At 39.0% G+C, this 19,278-nt stretch overlaps 1 protein-coding gene across 1 annotated transcript; it reads left to right on the plus strand.

Annotated features, from left to right (window-relative positions):
• The first annotated feature begins 854 nt into the window (after positions 1-854).
• mybl1 (v-myb avian myeloblastosis viral oncogene homolog-like 1) lies at positions 855-17,442 on the plus strand. Its single transcript, XM_041814300.1, has 15 exons — positions 855-1,130; positions 5,894-5,993; positions 6,181-6,252; positions 6,424-6,516; positions 7,227-7,447; positions 7,538-7,739; positions 7,823-7,897; positions 10,810-11,031; positions 11,139-11,498; positions 11,586-11,725; positions 11,860-11,974; positions 12,094-12,210; positions 12,301-12,405; positions 12,733-12,924; positions 15,164-17,442. The coding sequence occupies exons 1-15, from the start codon at positions 1,108-1,110 to the stop codon at positions 15,287-15,289; spliced, it is 2,163 nt and encodes a 720-aa protein (XP_041670234.1). The 5' UTR covers positions 855-1,107; the 3' UTR covers positions 15,290-17,442.
• The last annotated feature ends 1,836 nt before the right edge of the window (positions 17,443-19,278 follow it).

Genomic DNA, 19,278 nt, shown 5'->3' on the forward strand with positions numbered 1-19,278 from the left:
TAAAATATCTAGCAATCTCGCTGTGGCCACCACAAGATGTCAGTAAAAGTCTACAAAGGACCTCCTGTCTGTCCTGTGGATATAAAATAAGTGCCTTTCAAAGCCAAGGGAAATTTTGTGTTGTGTTTGATTGCTGTGTGCATGCATTTGGAAATCCTAGTTGTATGATGCTTTAAAATGAGAGACTCTATAGGATATCTTCTGTCTAGCAAAGCAACACAAAAATGTTTTCAAGAGCATATCGGGCTCTTTGGGAAAGCTGCAAAATCAGTGTAGACAAACCTATATTATCTATGTGCACTCATCGTATTAACATAAAATAACATGTAGCAGTACAGTATGGAGTGATATAATATGGGATTGGCTTCATCGCACTCCCCACCAGTGAAACTGTGGCGCTTCGATTCCCCCTAAGGGCCCCTTAAAGTCCCCGCACCACAATTTGAGCCCCCACCCTGTTAATGAAAAGATCTATTCTGCTGCAAAAGGTGACAGAACAGTGTTTCGACGTAGCGCCCACCTCCTTAAAATTTAACTAATGAAACTAAACCAATTCTCAAATCTAGCCAATCACACTCGAGCCTCTCCTCATTTTCGGCCTATCAGGTTTGAGTACGGGCTCCTCTATCCACAGCCCCATTTCTAACCAATCAAGAACGAGGCCGCCTGTGCAGAGGGCTGGGCGCGAGAATCGGCGGGATGGACAAAAATCATAATGCCAAATAGAGGTACAGGCGAATGCGATAGGAACAACCCGGACAGGGAGCAATGAAAGCCATGTTTTATGCTATTTTATTTAATATTACCTTTTTATATGTGGTTTTGCCCTGTTAGAAACTAGTAACAGACGAAGAGTTATCGACATTTTTCTTTAAAGATGTTACATGCAGTAAGGCGTTTACAGTGAGACCGTAATGTTATGGACTGTACATTAAGTTAGCTCAATGGCTAACTAAACACTGCTAGCTACATATTGCCGCGTCTCAGAAGAAACAAGCGATGATCTACAGCGATTTCTATGGATAAAAGTCTATTAATGTGGGATTTTAGAAAGCTGACAAACACAGGCTCGTCTTTGAAAAAGGTTCAACCATCCTACCGACTGTCATGGACAACGTGAAGCCACACAGGTGGGTGAAAGCAGTTCTAATGTTTTAATAACAAAATGAATAATACAATTCTGTCGTGAACTCTGGTCAGAGGTGCACCTCTAAGTTCCTAAATGTCATCAGTGTGTTCTGGTAAAACCGTGCTGGCTTTCATACAACACCATGTTTAATCTTTGACAGCATCACGGACACTGCACGTGCACCTGCATCACCAGAGCGAGATTTAGAAACACCTGTAATACAGCACGAAATACTTGCTAATTCATGGTTATTGAACTTAAAATATATATATTTAAACATTTCAAATTATATGAAGCAATTCAAGCTGAACTAAAACTTCGTATTAAACTTTACTTTTCAAAAAAAACGAAATTGCACATTTTTCTTTCTAAATATTTATGGAGCTATAAACTGACATTGAAAATTTCTCTACTTTTGATGGGAGGCTTGCAGCCTGCACCTACAAACAACAGTGATGTAGTAGCAGCATCCTTGGCAACTTGGAAGTGACATGTTTGCCTAATAAGACTCAGTAAATAAACAGTTTGTTTCTTCAATAGCACAAGATAAAAATTGTTCTAATCTAGTTGAAATGTCTATTACTTGGCCTTCTTCAAACACAGTTTCCTTAGAGAGAACAAAAAAGCAATGTAAAAAGTAGGAATATCCAAAGCCATTGTTTAGATCAGTGTTACTCCACCCTGCTCAACCAAAGAGCCAAACTGATGAAAAATACCTTTGCAAGAGCCACAATCTTAGTGGTGAAAAGTGGAAAAATGGCCAAATTAGCATTAAAAATAAATTAAAAGTGGCAACAATGGTCCAAAAGTGGCATAAATGTGGAAAAAAAATGAGAGAAAAGTGACAAAAATGGGAAAAAACAGTCAAGAGTGGCAAAACAGGGCTAAAAAATAGGAAACAAGTGGTCATTAATGGAAAAAGGTAGCTTAAACAGGCAAAAAATGGTGAAAAAAGGGCAAACATGGGATAAAGTTACTAAAAGAAGTTGCAAAAATGGGCAAAAAGAGGAAACAAGTGTTATTTAATGTCAAAAGGCAGCTTACATGGGCGAGAAGTGGTGGAAAAATGGTGAAAAGTGGCAAAAATGCGATAAAAGTGGCAAAAATTGGAGGAAATAGGAATAAAGGGGTACTTAATGGCAAAAGGCAACTTAGATGGGCAAACACTGCAAAAAAATGTGATAAAGGGCAAAAAAATGATAAAAGTGGCAGAAATTGGGAAAAAGAGTCAAAACAAAGTGGCAAAAATGGGTAAAAAGTGGAAAAAAGTGGTATTTAATGGCAAAGGTAGCTTAACTGGGTGAAAAGTGGCAAAAATGGGATAATGTTGCTAAAAGAAGTTGCAAAAATGGGCAAAAAAGAGGAAACAAGTGTTATTTAATGTCAAAAGGCAGCTTAAATGGACGAGAAGTGGTGGAAAAATGGTGAAAAGTGGCAAAAATGGGAGGAAATAGGAATAAAGGGGTACTTAATGGCAAAAGGCAGCTTAGATGGGCAAAAAGTCAAAAATTGTGATAAAGGGCAAAAATATGATAAAAGTGGCAAAAATGGGCAAAAAGTAGGAAAAAGTGGTATTTAATGACAAGGGTAGCTTAATTGAGTGAAAAGTGGCAAAAATGGGATAAATGTGGCAAAAATGGGACAATTTATTTTTTATAGTTAAGTTTTTGTATAAATCTGGGAAACAAACTAAGCTAATTAATGTTATTAATTTCTGAGGTTAAATTTTCTTTTTTAAGGTTTTTTGGGGAATAATATTTAAAATTAAGACATCAACGAGCCACAAATCATCACGAAAGAGCCACATGTGGCTCCAGAGCCACAGGTTGAGTATCAGCAGCTTAACATAAACATAAAAGAACCTGAGATGGTTGTTGGTTGGCCAGGTGCAAAATACATTTCATAACCGAGTGATATTATTATTTCTGTAAAAAGAGTGAGTAAAATTGGGGGGAAGCAGATCTATTGATCAGCCTAAAATACATTGTCACCAGCGTTTATTCATAATCAGGACATCGTGTTTGCTCTAGGTACCCAAAAGCTCCAACCAGCCATATCAAATGTGTATCAATGCTTGTTTTTATCTTGCTGAAGCAGATAAAGTAACGGGGTGCTCTTTTTAATTATTAGACCTAAATTAGCATCAGATCACCAATAAAAACATTCGTTTGCTGAAAGCTCCTCACCATTAACTTTTGAGTTAAGTATTTAACTCATGTTTTGCCACTTATCCCTACTTGTGTGCACATTTGGAGGTTTTTTTCTACTTATATGGCCATAACAAGCTCATTGTTGGATCAGTGATGTGTAAGTCATATGAACTATTTATGATTGATAAAATAATAGCACTGAAGTAAACACCAGCAATGCTGGTAAACTGGTTTCTGTGCTGTGCTGTTATGGAAGTATTCAGCTCATACAACAATTATGCCCTCAACACCAGTTGAATTGCATATTTTTTTTATTCCTCCAAACTAATAAGTGGCTAAATTAAGTGCTACACAGATGCCAGTATCAGGTATTAGTGCCAATACAGAGCATAAGTACTTGCACTCATAAAACAGCAAATACGGTGCATCGCATCATTTTCAAGCATGTCAGCCTCTCATTATGTGAGTCTGTTATCAAAGTTGGAGCCATGTCTGCAGTTTGGTGATATTTTAACATAAATAAGGATGACAAAAGTAGAGAATGAAAACTATGCACTGATAAACTGTCAAGAGGGGAGATGAATAACATTTGATGAAAATGAAACCTTGCAGATTATGTAGCTAAGAGCAGTTGTGGTAAGCACTTGTGCTTGTACTCAGACTGGAAGAATGTGGTATCAGAGCATCTCTGGTAAATAATGAGCAAAGCACTTACATATCCCTGCTTTTGAAACTTTTTGAACCACTGGACCGTTAGTTCTTTGCCAGTCCCCTAACCACACCCCAGAGCACCGCCTCCTCCGCCTCAATGATACCACTCTCTCTCTCACACACCTCTGGAGGTGAAAGAGCCTGTTGATGCAGGATCACCCCCTCTCCTCCAGCCCCTCCACTCAGCTCTTTCCTGTTCAGCCTCAGGTTCAGACTCACTTCCCAACTTTCTTTCTGCCCTTTCTGGAATCAGGTCACTCCAAAATTCACGTCCTATTTTCAAAGCTTTTCAGTAAAGAAGACTTGAAAATGCTTTTTCCCCCCTGCTTGCAAAGGCCTGCTGTATCCCAACAGCTCTGTGGGAACAGATAACTTTATTAAGCTCCTCTCTAAACGATAAAGAAAGTGTTGCCCAGCGGCAAGTTTTATGGGAACACTGAAGCACAGTGCTACCTGCCAACTTCTTGTGTCAGCACAGAGGAATTTTGTGAGCTTGCATGCAGCCATGCAAGTTTTTTTAATTTCCTTTTTATCTGTTTAGTTTGACCAAAAACATGCAATCTTCCACTCTAAAGTCTGGAGTCTCTTTATGTCATTACATCCATATTCATGACATACTCAGGAACAGTTTGACCAAGAAATGTTACTATTCAGCCCTTCATTTTGCATTTATTTATCTGATTGTCTTGTTAATCTACTCCTTTATATTTAGTTGCTAAATCTTTTCATGTCTGCTGTTATCTTTGTCTTTCTGTTACCCTGTCTTGCTCCACAACCAGAGGAATTATTTTTTGTAACTTTTTTGTTGAAGCAAATTAGAATTGCCAGGTATAAGCACTTGCCACAGTGGCTCTCTTTTGCATCTTTTTCCACGCCTTTGTGCATGTGTTACAGAAATGATCAAAATAACCATCTAACACTACATTAAAACAATATTAAAGTTGATTTAGTTTAATTGTAAGGCCTGTAAATGTCCCTGTACTCTGCTAAGACGTTTTGCAATGTTGAGATATCTCTTACTAGTGGGGATTTCGCTTTTGCATTGCATTAGCACACTGCATGTTTTCATGACTGATCCAAGTTTATGTAGCATTTAAAATAGAAACAAGGTGCTGATTCCAGAGTAGGGCTAAATTGGCAAAAATAATCTAATTGTGTTTTTTTTCCCAAACATTGCAATTGCGATTTAATATATGATTATTCTTAGGGCAATCTTATGTATTTTTCAACAAATTCAAGCAATAAATAATACGATTAATAAGACCACATGTATTAAAAACAGTTATATTATTCCCAAAGCAATTAATCCATAGTAGCATGAATCTGAATATGGGGGTGCAACCAGCTTTAAGCTATAAAGGAGGCGGCTGGGGTGGGGGAGGTGAGTCTGGCTACCAGCTGATCTCAGCTGGGGTATGACTTTCGTGAAGTAACGCTAGGCTTCATCAGTTTTAGATAGAATGAGCTGACTATTTTTGCTCATATAGCAAATGTGATGTCATGTGCTTTGTTTAAGGGCATTTTCATATTTATGTCACTCATTTTGATTAAGAGAAACATCCATAAAACACAAAAAGGAGGGGTTTTGTAAACCATTTAAAAAAATGGACACTTGAATGTTTGCATAATGTGCATAAAATCTCTGCTGCTGCTGCTGCTGCTGCAAAAAAATTATTTATTAAACTGTTATTTTGACACATTTCAGGTTAAGGAAACATTGCAACTTCTGTGATTTGAAAATTGCAGCAGACATATTGTGATTTAATCTAATTTGCTATTAATTGTCCAGCCCTATTCCAGAGTCTTTATTAGTATATGACATCTTAAACCATATATCAATCCATCAATAAACCTTCTGATATTCATGATCTAAAAATCACTCTCTTTCTCTGTGTTTCTCTAGCAATGATGAGGATGAAGAGCTGCTCTCTACAGATCCAGAGAGTAAAGAGAACAGCAAAGATAAAAAGACCCTGTGCAAAGTAAAGTGGTCCAGAGATGAGGTAAATCTGCAGGTTTATTGAATTCTGCACATCATGAGATGGATGTTTTAAAGTTGTAAAAGCTTCACACATTCTGGGGGGATATGATATTCAGGCTGTTATTTTATTCAATAAGAACAAAGGCTGACAGCCTGTTAATGTAGATGAAGGGTATTGTTCTCACTCCATTCATCTCTGTTTTGTTCAGGATGAAAAGCTGAAAAAGCTTGTAGAGCAGCATGGAACTGACTCCTGGAAATTAATTGCTAATTTCTTTCCAGTAAGTATTTCTTCCTTTGTCTGCATTGCATACAAAGAAAGTAATGTCTTCTATTTTTGATGGCCTTGAAAACCATTAAGTAATCACATAATAAGATATTTTCAACACTGTGGCTGGAGAGGTGGTGTTGAGGTGTAATGAGGTATTGTGCTTCGTGTGTTTCTGTCACAGGGGAGGACAGATGGCCAGTGTCAGCACCGCTGGCAGAAGGTGCTCAACCCGGAGCTGGTGAAAGGCCCATGGACAAAAGAGGAGGATCAGAAGGTAAGAAGAGCTGGGAGTTTCCTGTTCTGGATGGCTAAAATGGCAGAGGAGACAGAAGGAAGCTAAAGGGAGGAAGACGATAAAAATGCCACATTGTACATGTGTATTTCTTACCTTCAGGCTAACAAGGCTGTGCACATGCTCAACTTTGCTTCCCGCCCAAACTTTCTTTGCCTGCTGTAGCCTTTTTTCCCCTTCTTTGCAGTGTAATTTCTCCACTACGTAATCCTTAATAAAACACAGGCTCTCCTCTATTACCTCAGAGCCCAGCCCCTCTGTTACACAGTGAATGTCTTTTCCAGCTCTGACATAAACAATGGATTCCTTAAAATGGGTCCAACATTTTCAAGAATGTCAAGAATGGTGTCTCATTCCTACAACATCTTAGCATCCTAACAGACCAATCAATGACAGTGAGAGCTGCCAGTGATTACATCACAACATTTTTAGGCCCTGACAGAAACAGGAAAACAAGCTCTGCTGCTGCAAATGCCAAAAGAATTCTTAACTGCTTTTGGAAGAGAGGAAAGATGTTTTTTCCTTTTTTTTTAGCTTGTAGTTTAAATGAATCTGATCAGAGCTTTACCCCATCCTTTCATGAGACTAAACACTGAGACACTAAGCATATTCTGCTGTAAATGAAATATAATTTTACACTTGATAACTTAAAATGGTGCAATATTTTTCCCTCTTTTGTTGATGTTTTTCAGGTTATTGATCTGGTACATAAATATGGTCCCAAGCGTTGGTCAGTGATCGCAAAACACCTCCAAGGCAGAATTGGGAAGCAGTGCCGTGAAAGGTGGCACAACCACCTAAACCCAGAGGTGAAGAAGTCGTCATGGACTCAGGAGGAGGACCGAATCATCTATGAAGCCCACAAACGGCTGGGCAACCGCTGGGCAGAAATCTCCAAGCTTCTTCCTGGACGGTAACATGATCTTGTAGACACATTGCACATATCTTTTTTCCAGCCTGAACTGCAAAAGTTATGTAAATATTGTCTGAAATCTTTTTACAGGACAGACAACTCCATCAAGAACCACTGGAACTCCACCATGAGGAGGAAGGTGGAGCATGAAGGCTATCTACAAGATGGCTGCAAGAGTTTCACTTCTTCTAATGCTGGAGGGAAGAGACGCCACAACAGGCCGTGTCCTCAGACTCCATCAGAGCCTCAGCACTGTGACCGCAGTCCTCTTCCTGTACCGGCACCAAACCAGGTTCACTTAACTCTTAGACTCCCAATTCTATTAGCTCATACCATATCAATGATCTGTATTAAGCATGATTTACTTTATTTTAGATGGGGGGATATCCATATGACCCTCACAGTGGACACTTGATAGACAGTCTTCCTGATAGTTCAGACTTTATGCAGGTGAGCTCTTCAGATGCTTTTTGCTTGTTTATTTTAATTCTTTACTTTCTTGGCTTTCTGTAGTTACTCTTGTGTTTGCTAACCTGGACTTCAAATCAAAACTCTTGAATGTCCTGTGATTCTCACCTAACATCCAATAGCAGATCAAATCTCTGTGAATGGGGAGCAAATCTCAAATTCTGCTGCTGAAAATTTATGTGTGAATTATCATTTTTAAATCTGTTTTTCTTAACTTCTTCCTTTCCTCCTGTCCTCTGGACCTCTCCTCCCCCGACGTTTTTGTTTATTTCAGCCATCCTGCCTGGATGATCCTGACAGGGAGCAAAGAATAAAGGAGCTTGAGCTGCTGCTTATGTCAGCAGAGAGTGAAGTCCAACGACAAGTGCAGTGCAGAGGTCCATGTGTAAGAACGCACACTCTGAATGTGTGTAGGCCTATTTAGTCAGCATAGCCTGCGTGTGTTTGTAGCCTATATACACTGTAAAAAGTTTAAAAACTGCCATTTTTAAACCTTAAATCAAACTTCTATTGATAGTCTTAAAATCTAATCAACATCAGAAAAACAGAATGTTATGAATTTTCTTAAACAGTGTTATTTTCTACATTCACCCTTAACACTTGTTTAAAGAGAATTTATAACTACATTCTCCTCAGTGAAGTTTTTTCTTGATTAAGGGAAAAGATTTTAAGACCTGAAACTAAATGTCTTAATCTGATGGACTTTTTGCAGTGTATTCATGTGAAAAAGAGAATGGCGCACATGCTTGTGTGTCTCTAGCCTGATTTGCTGTAGTATTGCTCTAGTATCTACCTTCCCCTTCTTGCTACACTCATTCAGACTGGGCTGAAGCTGTGCTTGGTAGCCCCACATTCCACATCCCCCCATTACCATTGCTCCAAACACAAACCTGCTCCCCTCCTCATCCCTTTAAGCTGTCACCCCTGCGCCCACGCTCAGCCAGCAGTTTGAACCAAAGCACTTTCCTCTGTCTCCCCTCTTCTTTTACTTTTATTTCCCACTCATCTTTATCCATTCATGGAGTATCATTCTTCAGTGGTGAAGATCAGATTGACTTTAGGTACAACCCCAATCCAAAAAAGTTGGGGCGCTGTGAAAAAATGTAAACAAAAACAGAGTGCAATGACTTGCAAATCTCATGAACCCATATTTTATCAACAATGAACTATCTCATTTTTTATTTGATGGCAGCAACACATCTCAAAAGAGTAGGGACAGGCCCATGTTTACCATTCTGTAGCATCCCCTCTCCTCTGTAAACTACTGGGATGTCCTGAGACCTTGTGTGAGGTCTAGACTGCAGCCAGGCCAGTTTAGCACTCACACTCTTCGACAGCAAAGCCATGCTGTTGTGATGGATGCCCAATATGTTTTTGCATTGTTTTGCTGAAATATGCAAGGCCTTTCCTGAAAGAGACGCCTGGATGGGAATATATGTTGCTTTTAAATCTCCTTGTACTCTTTAGCATTGATAGTGGCTTTCCAGATATGTAAGCTGCCTGAGCCGTAGGCCAGGGCTATTCAGTTACAAATTTAACTTGGCCATATTTTAAAATCAAGAAATGTAACTGGGCCAGACATGTTTGGCACCCAGTAAGCAGCTGGTAATGTCAAATTTCAGACCAATACTGATCAATTTGATGAAAAATATTCACTTTTTATTCATATTCTCCCTTTTAAATATGGCACCATGACAAAAGCAAAATCAAAAAGTGCATAAAAACACAATAACAGAGCTGTATTTGAACATAACCTGAGGTAGTGGAAATGTTTTTTTCACTTGAATAAAAATTAAATAAAAAGAATAAAATGAAATTCTGTAAATAATAATTTTGGTCACGTCTTACCCAGGCATATCTTAAAGTGCATTAAAACTAAATCTGCACAGTTATAGCTACAGTTGAAAAGGACATGTTTATACTCGGCAGCTTGGGGCTACTTCTGTCAACATCACCAGCCACTCTTCAAAACAATACAGTGCATTGTAGGTAGAGTGTTGCTAGGCTATGAAAGTGTTGCATTCACCATCTGAAATACTGTGGGAATTTATGAAAACTTGCAAAACCTCTGCATCTCTGGCATGACCACAGGCTCGGCCACTTGGGGGTTAGTTCTGGGCTGCATGTGGCCCCCAGGCCGCTAATTGAATTGGCCTGCCGTGGGCACTGATGCCACACCATACCGTCAGAGATTCAGGCTTCAGAACTGTGCACTGAAAACACGCTGGATGATCCCTCTCCCTATTAGTCAGTAGAACACGTCTATTGTTTTCAAACAGAATTTCAAATTTAGATTAATCCGACCAAAGAACAGTTTTCCATTTTTCCTCAGTCTATTTTAGATAAGCTTTGGTCCAACCAGGATGGCGGCACATATGGCTTCTTCTTTGCATTATGCAGCTTTAACTTGCATTTCTGGATGGCACAGTGAACTGTGCTGACAGATTTCTGAAGGTGTTTCTGAGCTTATGCAGTGATCTCTAGTACAGAATCATGCCAGTTTTTAATGCAGTGCTGCCTGAGAGCCAGCAGATCATAAGCTTTCAACAATGACCTTTAGCCTTTTGTTGCCCCGTCCCTACTTTTTTTTTTAGATGTGCTGCTGCCATTAGATTCAAAATGACCCCCTCGAAAACGAGATGCTGCATCTCAAGAGGCTATCCTTCAATTAATTGAAACGTCTCAGTTTCAACATCTTATATGTTCGTAATGTTATATTGTGAATTGAATATGGGTTTATGGAATTGGGGCAGTGTTTCCCCTTCTCCAATAAATCTGGTGTGAATTTAGAATGACTAAACTCAGCATCTACCACTCATACACCATAAAATCAACCCTTCATTTCTTGTGGATTCAGAAATCTAACCCCTACGTTCTCTCATCCTACCTTTCAGAGTCTGGAGCAGTACTCACCCTGGTCTGACGGTGTCTCCGACGACACACTGACCACAAGCAGCAGCATAGAGGAGCAAGCAGAGAGACGTTCTTGGAGGGGCCCTCCTCCATCACAGCTTCATGTCTCTCCCAGCAAGTTCCTATCTGTGGAGGCCAGCACTGTGCTCTCCACCCTACAGACTATCCCTGAGTTTGCAGAGACCATGGAGCTCATTGATTCAGTGAGTGAAAAGAGCAAGATGTGAAACATGTTTATCTCAGAATAAAATTGTTTTGCAAAAGCAATGAATTTATTAAAGATCAACTGTAGATGTGTTTGACTCTGCAGGATCCAGTTGCATGGAGCAACGTGGCAGACTTAGACTTGTCAGAGACTGCAACGCCACCCAGGCAAAACCAGGCAGGCTACAACGCTCTCCTCCAAGAGAGGATGATTGAAAATTCAATGGGCTATAATCTGACTGCTGATCGGGACAGGAACTGTGCTCCATTCAGTTTGGGCAATGCTGCTGCTCTGACTCCTATCAGCTCATCCAAACCCACCCAGGCATCCATTGGGAGGAGGAGGAGGAGAGAGAAGGGCGAGCCGTCTCCTTTGTGTGACAGAAGCTGTGCTTCCTTTTTGGAAAATATCTCAAATTCTCCCAAGAAAACGCCCACAAAGTTACTGCCCTTCACCCCGTCAAGAGTAAATAGATTTTGTAACCTTCATGCATCTTCAGCTGGCCGAGGTTGCTGCTGGTAATATGGCTAATGTTTGCAATCTGTTTCCCAGTTCTGCAACATATCAGGGGCGGAGCATCTAAATCTGGATAACCCTGCCCTGACCTCTACTCCTGTGTGCGGACAACAATGTCTCCTAAACACGCCGCTCCAAAAGGAGACCACACCTAAGCACCAGAAAGAGAATGATGGGTAAATAATGTATTAAAATAGAAAGAAACACATTTAGGATTGCTATTTTTAGAGGGCACGTTTGCACAAAAATTCAGTTGTTAATTAATCATGTTCTTGGAGAGAGATTTTGATGTTTTTTGTTCATTTTGTAGCCCACGGACCCCCAAATTCCGTAACACTGTCATGATTCCAACCCCAAGGACTCCTACTCCCTTCAAAAATGCTTTGGCCGCCCAGGAGAAAATGCATGGGCCACTAAAGATGGAAGTAAGCAATCAAACTTGTGCTTTTCACTTTTGCAATTTTGCCTTTCTTTATGTTTATTCAAACTAGCAAACAGTTTGCAGGTCTTGTTTTATATTCAAGTGTCTATTTTGCTGTTTCAGCCACAACCATTGGCCTTTCTTGAGGAAGATATCCGAGAAGTTCTTAAACAGGAGACTGGAGCAGACATCTTTAACAGAATAGACGGCCAGCCAGACTTCAGAGCATGGAAGCATAATGTACGTGGAGCATGGTTGCTCTAGTTAGACTAAACTGTTCAGCCCACAATTGAGTTAACTGTGTTTTGTATCATGCAACTTTAACTTCAGATTGATGGCCCAGCTAGAAAAGTGCGTAAGTCTCTCGTGCTGGACCCATGGGGGAAAGACTGCCTAAATGTCCAACTCTTCCAAGAGCAGCTCAACAATGCACAGGTAAGTCACCATACTGGTTTTAAATTACAGCTGCAGATCCATTAGCAAGATCTGAAAACAAACTCAGCGATTAACACTGGTGTGGACAAAAGTAGGTCATACTGATATAACGGAGAGGTGTGTTTGTGCGTAAACTCCCAGGTGTGAGTGTACATCCTGTTAATATTTGAGCGCTATAAAAAGCATGCATTCTCAATGTGAAACTTGATAAGCTATATCAATAAACAGGTAAATTTTGAGCCTTCAGAATGGTTGAAAATGCTGGACCTTGTCACAGCAGCATTCATGTATTCTGATTTCTTTTTTAAATTTCTGCTTATTTTTCAGATTCCAGATGAAAGTCTTCTTACAAGCTCCTCGCTGATCAGCCTAAACCCTGAACAAGAGGACTGTAGCCGTTCTTTGACTTCTGGGCAAGAGGAGCCCTCACTGGTCACAGCTCACCCTCATCGCTTTACCAGCCCTAGAATGAAGAAGCTTCTCACCTCCCATAAAGCACCAAAACATGCCAACGTGCAGGTACATAAAGAATAATCATTATGTTCTAGGCAGCCTATACCAAATTACTTTAGCATTTGTAAAAGGTGACTTGTTAAAGTACTGTTACTTCTGTTTGTTTTTCATCATTTTGGACCGTTATGATGACCTTATTATGCATTGGTGGATCAAGTAGCTGGGGGTGGGTGTTGGAGCGGTGATCTGAATGAATTAGGGATCAGCTCTGTTACTTCATTAACTGTCAAACCAACAATTTTAAAGTGTCCAGGGCATCTTCGTGAACCTTTTTAACTTCCAGTTTGGTATTGTTTTCTGTCAGGAGGCTGCTGCTCCTAGTATCTCTGCAATATTGATCTCGCGAGATGGTTTTTCCCTCTACGAGAAATCTTGTGACGTTTTGATCTCACGATATCTCATGGCATGAGCTCTAATCACACCCCTTGTATGTACCCTGGTATAATAACAGCAACATATGTACAGAGAGTGAACTCGCTTTGCAGAGTGTCCCTAGCAATTCCATGACAGTTTTTCGCAAAATAGACGCAATATTTCTTAAATTTTGACTAAGTACAATTGTGCTTTGAACGTGAACTGGTCATGTGACACCGTATGTTATGTCCTGTGATGTGTAAATGAGGGAAAAGTGTTTCCATTACACTTTTGAGATATATTTCTGTATCGAAATTTGTGAAACACCTCCTCATGAGAGCGTAAAGACTTTTTAGCGACATTTTAGAGTTTTTTTCAGGTGTTTCCATCACCAGTTTTTTTATTGTGCTCTTAAGATTTTGCGCATTTCTAAGGATAATAGAAATGCAGCTTCTGTCTTCCTGTTTGGGGTTTAACAGAAGCTTTGTGCTGCAGTGGAGCAATTCATATAACAATATATAACTCTAACTACTTTTAAATGAGTTTTTCAACTCACCACCAGCCAGGCAGATATTTCACCAGCCAACCAAAAAAAATGGCTTTTAAGTGTTGTAATTTGCTATGAGTATTATTTAACATGTCATTTGGGTCTTGTATGCAATTCTCAATCAATATTTTAATAGTATGCAATAATACTAGCAATGATGTATGCTAAAATATGAATAACTGTTTCAAAAGTTAAGTGTAATATTTGGTTTAATAAATTCTGTAGTATTCTTACTACAGTGCAAAAAGAATCTTTCAGTAAGACATTTTACCTGAATCACTGACTTCAGTTTCCTTTGGACAGTTGCGACATAAGATTTTAGCTCCACCAGACTGCAACAGCAGATCATGGCTGGAATATTCTGCTAAAGAAAAATTAATGTTCTGCATTGTCTATTAGCCCGCCATCTCTCCAAAAAATGCCTGCTAGCTGCCAGTGGATGAGACTTGGGGGTGGTGGCGGCGGGAGCAGCAGCAGCAGCAGCAGCAACATTAACCTCTATCTTTTGGTCGCTGGTTGTTAAAATCTCAGCCTCAGCAGGTTCTTTTGGTTTAGTTTTTGGGTTTTTTGCGGGAGGCTCCGCAGTACCTGGCCAGCATGATACTTTTTTCCTATTTTTTCTTATTCTTCTTTTTCTTACCACTTCTTCTACTATGAGCAAGGAGGTACGGGTACAGTAACCATAGACATAATCTACATATATAATATCTATGACAGTAACAACCAGCTATCCACCTTGGCACGCTGTGAATGACACCATGACTGACGCACTTACGTGACCAAAGATCGTCTTGGCCTGAAATACTCATTACTCTGCCAGGAAACCAGCCGATACCAGCATCATTCTCCAGGAACAAAAAAAAGAATTTTTCACTGGTAAAAAATAACTCGCCAGAGTGGAGAGTGGTCTTAAAAATTTACCAGCCAGAGACAAAATCTTGGCGAGTGGATAGTGTTAGTTTTGGACCCTGGTTATAACTAAGATATCTTCTGAAAACCAGATTTTTTCAGAGGAAAAATGTTGCTACTACAGCCTTGAGAGGAAGAAAAGTGTTTATTGGGCTGAAGTTTTTGTTTGAAAAATTAATGTGCTTGCAACCTCCAATACCAGCTGTTGGCAGTATGACTAAATCTAGGGCAGCACCGCTGATTCAAGCTGCAACAGCTCAGTTCACACTGGTGCAACAGTGCAGCAGTGTTCTATAACAAACTTGTTATGGTGTGAAGTGTGCTGCTAGAGTTTCAAACTCCCTTAAAGTAAACCTCAGTTTAAAAATGAAACTTTATATAAATGCATGTGAAGAAAGTATCTGGCATTGATTTTTATTTTTAACCCTTCTGCAGGTGAGCGAGTGGGAAGCAGTGGTTTATGGGAAGACAGAGGACCAGCTGATCATGACAGAACAGGCCCGTCAGTACCTGAACCCCTACCCATCATCTGGCTCTACCTCAAGGGCCCTTGTGCTTTAAAGCCGTCCCCCACACTGCGCAGGCAACACTACTACACCCCGTCCAACAACGGAAACCTCCACTCAAACCTGTAAGAGACAATCCAGTGAGGAAAACTCATTTCATTTTTCTGTAGCAAGGAAACAAGGAAAAGCACTGCCAAGTCCACCAAGCATACAGCTGCTGGCATTGTTTTCACGCTTCTAGGACATTGCCCATGTTTGCTCTTTATATGATTGCCTTGTTTTCCTTTAAAAAATACACAACTTGGCAACATTTTGTACAGGAATAAAAAGCTAGGTTTGTGCTCTGCTCTAGATGATAATGAAACAACCTGAACACATAGGAGGCTTTATAGATGGGGTTCATTTTCAGCTGCAGCTACTTTTGACTTTAATGTTGTTTACATTGTCAAAAGACAATATTGACATTTACAATATAACGCTACTTATTTTAAACATACTGCTAAACTGCCACGGATTTTTAAAAACGGCTACATACGTAATAACTTGCTCTGAATGACATCCATGTTTATTTTTTCAATCACATCATGGGTTTCTAACAAGACAAGAAATATGATATTAACCGGTGCGTTGTAAAATAACAGGAAAGGTTGGTTACCTAGTTTTTATGACTGTGGGGTTATGTTGCTGCGGTGATGAGAAGTTTCTGAGAATGAAGATTAGAAGCTGTCAGTATTGCACTACTGAGTTGATGTTGCTGCTGAGAAAGGAGCAGTGAGTTTTTTCAAGGGCAAACTGGATAGCACTTGTGATGGTATCTTTTCAAACAACAGCATTTCCTTTCCAAGGCCATAGCGTCCATCGAGACATCCGTTGAATGTATTACATTGCAATGTACATGTGTAAGAACCTCAAAAGAAGGAATGGTACCTGAATGTTTATTTCTGTTTATTTATTATCTGACAGCTCTAAAGCTTAGATTTTAATATAAATCGGACACCATGAGTTTGAAGAAGTTTAACTTTGCTGACAAAACAGCCTAAAACCCTCTCTAGCTCTAAAGCAGCTCTCTCTTTAACAGAGGATGAACGGTGACCGTCGCTTTGGTCAGTTTGATGCGTTGTCGTTACCCACTGGCCGGTTTTCATATGATCAGTGTTGGTCAAGAAGGATTTAGTTTTTGTGTGAAGGCTGTAGGTTTTATTTATTTAATGTCTACTAATTTATTTATTTCTAAAAAAAAATCATTTAAGAGAAATTATTGAAGAATTTTTATTGTTTTTTCTCTTCATAATCAGGATCGGGCTACCATTCAGTTCCATTACACTTAGAAAAACATGCACTGCCAATAATTTAATGTGTTCATTCATTATCCTGATCAGACAACATCTGTAATTGTTGTGTAGCTGTAGCGATCATTTTGCAACATATAGATTAGATGATTCTAATGTGTTCTTTGCTATTAGGTAGCAGGGCTCCATCTCCAACCTCTAATCATAGACAAATTGCACTTTTGACTCTTCATATAATTTTAAATGTTTGTTCTCATGAAGTAGCTCTTTTGTTTGTTTTTGTGTTAGATTGTTGTCTTCCTGTTTGTAAAGAATGCTGACATTGCTGCTTGTTTTTATCCTGCTCTTTTTTTTAATTCCCATTCTGCTGCAGAAATGTGTGTTTTGCAGAACTTCAATGTATTTTTAGATGGATGACAGCAAACATTAAACCTCCTTTAACAGTACAATCCAAATTTATCCCTGCTGCAAATACTTTATAATCTGCCCAAATGTAAACCTTAACATAATGTTGTTAAAATGTTCCATACTTCCATACTTTTTGTTACCACATTTTAAGCAATATATCATTAATAGAATTTAAATTAATTGTTATTCTTTGAAAAACATGAAATTAGAATTTACATAACTATTTGAGATTTACATTGAAAATTTAAAAGATTAAGGTCAGAATTTTGAGAGATTAAAGTCGAACATTTAGGAGCATACAGTTGAAATCTTAGCCCATGGTTCAATTTTTTACTTTGAAGGGAAATATCACAAAAGCAGCCAACCTCCAGAACTAAAACAAGGAACATGGAGCATCTTGTGAAGTTGTGGCATAAATTATCTTCAGTTTTTTTTAACTGCCTTTATAGCCTTAGTGCAGGGGTGGCCAAACTATGGCCTGGGGGCCCATTTTTGTCTGGCCCGCAGCAAATTCCAGAGATTAAATAAAATACAGCCCATATTAAAACATGAAGCTTGTGCTTAACTGTATTGCACTTCTTGTTTTCAGCACAAGGCAGTACTACCACGTTAAATCTGTAAACAAACATTTTGACAAGAAGATGTCTTGATTAATAACGTCCTGATGGATTATCACAGCTAATAACCTCACCAATAACTTTTCCGGGGCAAAGCCAGTGGTAGCCAGGGCTAAACAGGGCCGCCTAAATCTGATTGGTTCCCCAAAATCCTGAAAATGACTGCCTATTTGCCCTGTCAGCAATTTAGTAGCCATTTAGGCGTATTTAATCGCTAAGCATGTATTAACTTACATTGGATTAGTCTTAGTAACTCTAAAATCCTTGTGGTGAGGAGTATGAACGTTGCCCCATCATCCTAATATATTTCTGTTATGTGGCCCTCTGTGGAAAAAGTTTGGACACCCCTGCCTTAGTGTAAATAGTTTGCCTGAAGTTGATCAGCATCTTCCTCCACAACTGCAATTGTTCCAAAGACACTAGTGCTTCCATGCTACTGAGTAAAATATTCTCAAAATATAAATTGTTTTAGCTAATCTGTCAAAATGACAAGAAAATAAAACCTTAAACATGTTGGACATTTACCTTTAACCATTGCCATGGCATTGTTATTTGAGATCATCTAAAAATAGGTGTAATCCCCCTGCTTTGACCCTTGACAGCTAAAACTGAACAACATTGATGCATTGATTGCAAATAATTAGGGTCAATAATTGGTGTATTTTAATGTATTGATCAAATGCTTTATTGTTTCTTAGATAATCTAAAAATGGGTGAAATCCCCCTGCTTTAATAATTTGACTTTGATTTAAACTAGGGCTGTGAGCTACATGCATACAACCAATCAAGGTCCATAATTAATGCAATTTTAATTGCTCTGATCACATGCTTTATTGTCCCTTTCAGCACTCTCTGGCTAAGCAACTGTAGCGTCTCCCTGCAGCCACAATAGTGTAAAATAAGTCCACCATTCATCCTTAACGTCTCATTTTACTTTAAAAACTCAGTCTGCTCAGTGGACAAGCCGAAACTCAACTGATTCCTAAAATGTCAAACATTTCACTTTTTATTGTTCCCTTCTTTCTTTTCAATCTGTAACAAGTTCCTTTTTTCTTTGTTCATGTCACAATCTTCGATCTACCTGAATTTCCTTATTTTCCTTCAAAATAAAAGCAGGCCTGATGTCCGATATTTGCAACCAATATGGATTTATTATGACGTACAAAATATATTTAATGTTGCAAAAGTAAAATCGCATGTTCAAAGAAATGAAGGAAACTAAATAATGTTGCACTTTCAGCATGAGAAATGGCACAAAGCAAAACTGTAGAAGCAGGATAACAGGAAGTGATGTCATACACTCAGTGCGTCAGTGGTACTCAGGGTCAAGTGTTCATTGGCTAGTATCCATCTGGCCTGTTGCATTGTTTTATACACATGACATTTGCTGAGACTGTTGAGAGTGAAAATAAAGCCAGGGGAGAGACACTTGGAACAAAAGTAGCACACCTTTTCATGAATTAACTATCAGTTATCAGTAAAATTAAATGCCAATACCAGATGCCAAATATCGGCATCAATAATCCGTCAGGTTGATAATCCGTCAACCCCTAGTATCCACATAGGAAGTCACTTACCTTTAGTTTAACAATGGTATTCAAAGTATGACATAACTGTGAGATTAATTGCGATTAGCTACAGGAATTCTTAGATTAATTAAGATAAAACAGTTTTAAACATTTGACAGAGTTATAACTGTAATCTAGTAAAATCAGGGCAGTTAACCTGTA

This window comes from Cheilinus undulatus, linkage group 19 (assembly GCF_018320785.1).
Source record: "Cheilinus undulatus linkage group 19, ASM1832078v1, whole genome shotgun sequence".
In the NCBI taxonomy this organism is placed as follows: Eukaryota; Metazoa; Chordata; class Actinopteri; order Labriformes; family Labridae; genus Cheilinus; species Cheilinus undulatus.

What these genes read in the sequence shown, in the direction of transcription:
- mybl1 (XM_041814300.1), top strand. Translation starts at nt 1,108, where the DNA reads ATGGACAACGTGAAGCCACACAG. An exon ending in TAAAGTGGTCCAGAGATGAG is followed by an intron (nt 5,994 to 6,180) that starts GTAAATCTGCAG and finishes TGTTTTGTTCAG; the next exon opens with GATGAAAAGCTGAAAAAGCT. An exon ending in CACCAGAAAGAGAATGATGG is followed by an intron (nt 11,726 to 11,859) that starts GTAAATAATGTA and finishes TTCATTTTGTAG; the next exon opens with CCCACGGACCCCCAAATTCC.